Source organism: Fundulus heteroclitus, chromosome 21 (assembly GCF_011125445.2).
Source record: "Fundulus heteroclitus isolate FHET01 chromosome 21, MU-UCD_Fhet_4.1, whole genome shotgun sequence".
Lineage (NCBI taxonomy): Eukaryota > Metazoa > Chordata > Actinopteri > Cyprinodontiformes > Fundulidae > Fundulus > Fundulus heteroclitus.
The window spans coordinates 37,491,016-37,497,015 of record NC_046381.1 but is presented as its reverse complement, the minus strand read 5'-3'; the positions used below and the strand labels follow the sequence as shown (position 1 = coordinate 37,497,015).

Below are 6,000 nucleotides of genomic sequence, written 5' to 3'. Positions count from 1 at the left end.
TGGCCTTTTGGCTCAGCTCTCTCTTCACCACAACGGATCGGTACAGCGCCCGCTTCACAGCAGACCTTTAGCAGCTCCTTATCTACACCAACATACTACAAGTTCCTGTCATCCAAGCTAGATGTGATGAATCCAGAGGATGTTGCCTCAAATGTTCAGGAGACATGTAGGTCTGAACTTTACTGAGCTGACAGAGGTCATAAATGTTTTCTTTACAGCTCTGCTATTCTGTCACGTTTGAGGTGATTTTAATGAACAATAATGGCCCTTACCAAAACGGCAGCAGCACAAACGAGAGTAACGTGGTCACAGAGAAACAGGGCAGCAGGAACTCTCAGAGGAGAGGAATGAACGGGGACAGGATTAGGGCGAAACCAGCAAATGAAAGTGGAAAACCATGCAGCTTAAATACCAAAGAGAGAGCATGAAGAACAGGTGTGTACAATCAGGTATGGGGATCAGCTGGGAAGGATGAAGGCTGAGGGAACTGAGGGAGAAAGCAGAGGCAGACAAGGAGGAAAACAGGGAAGGAACAGAAACCCAATAAATAACCCACAAAAATGAACCCTAAAGAAAATATTAAACAAAGGCCCGATCCAGGAACTCAAAGAACCACTCCAAACCAGCACAAAATACTCAGAACCCTGACATAATATGCTTTAAAAGCCATTTCCAGGTTGTGGCACATGGGAACAGTATGGGTCTGATGGACCAATGACCTTGTCATGGGCATTTATGATGTGGTCCAAATAAGATGATTTCTGTTTATGTCAATGCATATTTGGTCGTCTCTGAGAAAGTCGTCTAAAGCTCATTAGCTGGTCTAGACAAATAAATGACAACATCATCAGCAGAGAAGTGAAAGTCCATGTTCTGCCTCCTAGAAACCGGCCCAGAGAGATCCTGTGTCAGGAGCAGAGAAAGGGGGCCCTGGGTGGAGCCCTGAGGAACCCCGCTGTCAGGAGGGGATGCAGTGGAGTACTTCCCTAGCCGAACTAAAAAAATAAAGTCTGACAGATGTGGATGGAACCATATCAGAACCAGAACTCTTCAAACACAAAATCAACATTTAGATGAAACGCTGCAGATAGATCCAACAGAACCAGGGTAGCTTAGAATCAAATCCCTGATAGCGAGGTGTGACTCTAACTGGCAGATTGCTGTAGACTGTTCACAGCCAGAGGTTTTATTACAGCAGCAGGAAAGCAGCCAGACATCTCACAACCAGACATCAAAACTAAATTCATTCAATCAGCAATCATAGCCCCGTTCTATTAGAACCTTGTTAAAAAGTCAGACAGATGGACGGCTCCTCTCTGTGGATTTGCGTCTCGTCCCTGAGTTTAAGGATGGTGTGTCTTTGCTTGAAGGTTTAAGATCTGGGTCGTTGTGCTGCTCAGGGTCCATTTACTGAATTTTATTGGGTTCCTTCTTTGTCCCACCCACGTCCGTTTATGTCCCCGGGTTTACCTGAAGCTTTCCTTTCTTCAGCTTGAATCTTGTTGTTTCCTGGTGATGTTGTGTCCCCCCCCTCCCCCCATCGTTCATCAGCCTTTGTTAATAGCGAGTCTCTGATCGTTTCACCAGAATGATGCTGTGGGTTATGTTTTCCGTCCCGACATGTTCGAGCTGTAGATGAAGAGTTGGTGTTGTTGCTGTTGGTGCGTTCGGCTCTGAATCAGAGAAGAAGAAAGGCTGCAGGAAGCTGAGAAGAAGAGAAAGTGAGACATGAGGGGGTGGAGGGCAGCACCTTGCCTTGGGGCTCTTTCAGCGTCCTCCATGTTAACCCCAGTGTGCACGCTGCAGTGTGCCTTTAAAAGCCTGTTTTTCTCTGTTATTTCTATATTTGAGCTGCTCTCAGGTCAGGGTTAAACTCTGTGTGTGAGCAATCGGACAAATGGATTTTCTTTCCTCACACTCTCAGAATAGAAAGAGAAAAACATGCTCAGAGTGGGGATGCAGACTGTGGATGTGATGAGGGGATAAAAGATGTTTTTCCTCTGCAGAGTTTCTGCAGCACATCACAGGTAGTTAGAGAGAGAAGGACCTGCAGAGATCCACCAGGAATGATGCAGAACAGTCCTCCCTCAGGGTCCGGGTTCTGCCTGCGAAGAAGGTCACTGCAGATAACAACTATGTTACAGGGCTGCTTTACATTCCACTAGAATCTGCCAGAAAGTCTCAGACCGCGGTCCGGTTCACACCTAGCTGAAGGTTGCTACTGCAGAACATCTCACAGAACCTGGAACCCTGAGCCTGAGTGTCTGTGTTTACTTCAGCTCAAACAAACCCATAAAAGTGAAGTGGAATAAAACAGTGACACAGAACGGTTTTATGAGCCTTGTTCTCCTCCAGATCATTCCACCTTAACAGACTGAATCCTCCAGCCAGACTCCCACAGAGCCGCCTTATAGCTAGTTGCCAATTTTTCCAGAAGTTTCTCTAAGTTCCATGAAAAAATCTCCCAAATCCACCTTTCTTCTTTCTTTCTACTGAGTTCTTCCTCTTTTTCTTATAAACATGAACAAGGTTCACTTCTTGTGACTCTCAGCCATTTTCAAAGTCTACGGTGAGAACAGCGGAGCTACAATGAACGGCTAACAGCTAAGCTAACTGCTAACCTAGCCACTAAGCTAACCGCTAAGCTAACCAGATACATAAACACAGTCAGCAGGAGGAAACTAACAAGGAAAGAGCACACTGGCGTTGCGAGATAAAAATTGGGGAGATGGTGGCCTAGTGGCTAGAGCAGTGAGCTTGCACTCAGAGAAGGATGCAAGTACCCGGTTCGATTCCCACTGCCTGCACTCTGGGTCCCTGAGCAAGACCATTAACCCCAGATTGCTCCCCAGGCGCCGCACATGGCAGCCCACTGCTCCCCAAGGGGATGGGTTAAAAGCAGAGAACACATTTCATTATAATGTATGTTTCAATGACAATAAAGATGATTTTACGATTACAATAAAATTGAGCTCTGCTCGTACGATTCTGCTCATGTCTGCCCAAGTGTGTGGGAGCCTTAGGAAGGCTAATAATTTTAATAAAATAAACTGGGAACAGATACAGATGTTTAATAATTGACTACATGCCGTGACCTTCTTGAGGGGGCGGGTCGCCCCCCCTTGTAGAACGGGTAGGGGAAACAGCAGCCTCTCATCTCGACTCCAAAGCCAGGACACTCGTCACAATCGCTTTTACCGTTTGCATCAGAGGCAGATTACGCAGCGCTGCCCCTCATTTAAATGCCATACAATGGATTACAACGAGCGAAAACCTCTTTGGCTTTGCAAAACCACTTTTGTTGCCGACAACAACAGAATAAACAAAGTGATTAGGAGGACCGGTGATGGGGGGGGGGGGGGGGGGGGCTGGACACAGAGAGGAGGATGCTGTCCAGGCTTCAGTCCATCTTAGACAATGTCTCATACCCTCTCCACGACACACTGACCCAGCAGAGGAGCTCCTTTAGCAGAAGACTCCTCTCACCCAGATGCTCCACAGAGCGCCACAGGAAATCATTCCTGCCTGTAGCCATCAATCTCTACAACGCCTCCCTCAGTGATTCTAACCCCCCCCCCCCCCCTCTGTAACTGACATTCATTCATTCTTTGCACTGTTCTTGCACAACGTCACTATCACTTTATTTGGATCTGTAGTTATACATATGTATATATATATATATATACATGTATATATATATATATATATATATATATATATATATATATATATATATATATATATATATATACATGTATATATATATATATTAACCTTTATATGTATATATTTATATTACTTTGTGTGGAATGTTGTAAATATATTTAAAAATGTGTGTATATCTGGAGCGTGTAACAAACGTAATTTCCCTCTGGGATTATTAAAGTATGTCTGATTCTGATTGTGAAAACCCTCTGTGCAGGGTTGTACACATTTTTGCGTGGTCTTGGGTTTCGTCCCTCATCCAAAGCGTTCCTGTGCGAGCTGTCTTCAGTGGTAGTTTCGCTGCATAATGAGGTCTAAAGTCTCACTGTCCCTCCACAGCTGTCTTGCTAATGCTAACTGCTATCACCTCCAGCTGCTGGTGGATAAACGTAATTTTGATAAGGGTTTTGTACACTGACGGGACATTAATGTTTGTGTTTTCTGGTCCACTCATTACCACAAAATAGATCTTGAAAGTCTTTTTAAATGAGCTTCAGGGGTCTGCTAGCATAAGCCGCTATTAGGTTCCTTAATAAACATAAGTACGGCTTATTTAAACACAATGCTTGTTTTTGTTTCACTCCACCTTCGTCTGATAGTGCTACGAGCGTTAGTCCAGCATGAATGGGGAACATTAATGTTGAATTAATGGTGTTTTGTGTAATTTAAGATTAACTGATCAAGCTAAAGGCCTGCATGTGCCCAAACACGTCATTCCTGGTTGATTGTCTGTTACGGTGCCCTCTAGCTTAAGTTACCAGTTTGAGTCTTAATTATTTCTAGAGAAATAGTTATATTGATAAAAATCAAGTGTCCTAAAAGTTGATTGATTTTCATTTATCAAATCATTCTTTAAATTATTTCCTCAAGTAATATTGCTTAACTCGGGATTTGCATAGTGAATGGGTTGAAACACATACCAAATGTTGTTCTAGATTAGATAAGCTAATTCAACCATATTCCACATTAAGATAAACTTTGGTTCTCTATTTAGTTCGCAAACTGTTGCGTTTGTTTATTTTGTGTGTAAATAGTTCCTTAGCTTCTTATTATCTTAACTTTGCTTAGTAGTTTTAGTTAAGTCTCACTAGTCTAGTAGAGAGGCTTTGTTGATTGAAATATAGAGTTAATTCAGATAAACAGCATTATATAGTGATGTTCTCTGGATGTTCATTTTATTTCTGGTAATACATTCTTGAACTTGAAGAGAAGTTGTCACTCCTTTATTCTATATGTGTGCAGAGAAATTTGCTTTGGTGGTGAGAAATTTCGTTTGAGTCAAACCGGCTCCCCCTGGTGGTTCTAGGAGGTGTTGTAATCGTGACGGGTCTGTGGCAGAGCTCTTCAACCGGTACCGGTGCGGGGGCCCGGTGCGGGGCCCCGTCGAGTAATGGGGCGGATCCCCTTCGCTGTGTTGGTAGCAGATCTTGCAGTCCCGCTGCAGGACCTCCACGTTGAAGCCCTCTGATCTAGAGTTAGCGCCCAGCAGTTCTCTGGTGGGTTCAGTTGGGTTCAGTAGGCCTGACGTCTCCTGCAGGCTGTGGTCCATCAGCAGGTTTTGGTTCTTCTAACAAAAAGCTCCTGGCAGCGGTTAGGGTTAGACATTTCTAAATGTGGTGCGTAGCACCTTCAGCTGCTGGGTGGTCCGCCCTGCAGCTGCTGCTTCAGGATGGTGATAAACTCAGGCCTATTGTCTGTGTCCCTGCAGGAAGCTGGCCAAGAAGAGGAAGGAAACGCTGAGCTCCAGACAGGAAATGACTCTGATGGTGAACACCTCGCAGCATACCAGTGTGGTGGACGCTCACACTCTGAACGGCCGCAGTGAGTACCCCCCCCCCCCCCCACACACACACACACACACACACACACACACACACACACACACACACACACGGCAGACTGGAGATAACCTCACTGAGAGCCCCAGGGGACCGAGGGGGACATGAGACGAGCTGCTCCAGGAGCAAAGACATCAGGAAACATGGTTCTGAGAATGGATCTGAGCGGTTCTGGTGGGTCCAGTAGTCCGGCAGGATCCCGCTGGGATGCGTTCTTATGGGCGTCTGCTTGTTAACATGACTTCATGCTGAGGACGCCTTGCTGAGGGTCAGAACAGGGAACAAAGGGGACATGATTGTTGGTCCCAGACAGGAGGAGAAGTTCTGAATCACAATAATGAACAACTCCCAATAACCTACATATAGAACCCAAAACATTCTGCATCATGAGGTTCTTCAGATCCAGAGGAACAAAGCTGGAGCAGCAGCTCCATGACGGTGAAGGTATGGTCGTCCT

The 6,000-nt window shown here is 45.2% G+C and overlaps 1 protein-coding gene across 14 annotated transcripts in view; it reads left to right on the top strand.

Annotated features, from left to right (window-relative positions):
- LOC105921370 (receptor-type tyrosine-protein phosphatase mu) overlaps positions 1–6,000 on the top strand; it is a 134,342-nt gene that overhangs the window by 92,174 nt on the left and 36,168 nt on the right. For all 14 annotated transcript variants that reach the window (XM_036125654.1, XM_036125657.1, XM_036125648.1 and 11 more), the window contains one exon: positions 5,414–5,526. In XM_036125654.1, the coding sequence (XP_035981547.1) occupies positions 5,414–5,526 (113 nt within the window). The remainder of the gene's footprint in view (positions 1–5,413; positions 5,527–6,000) is intronic.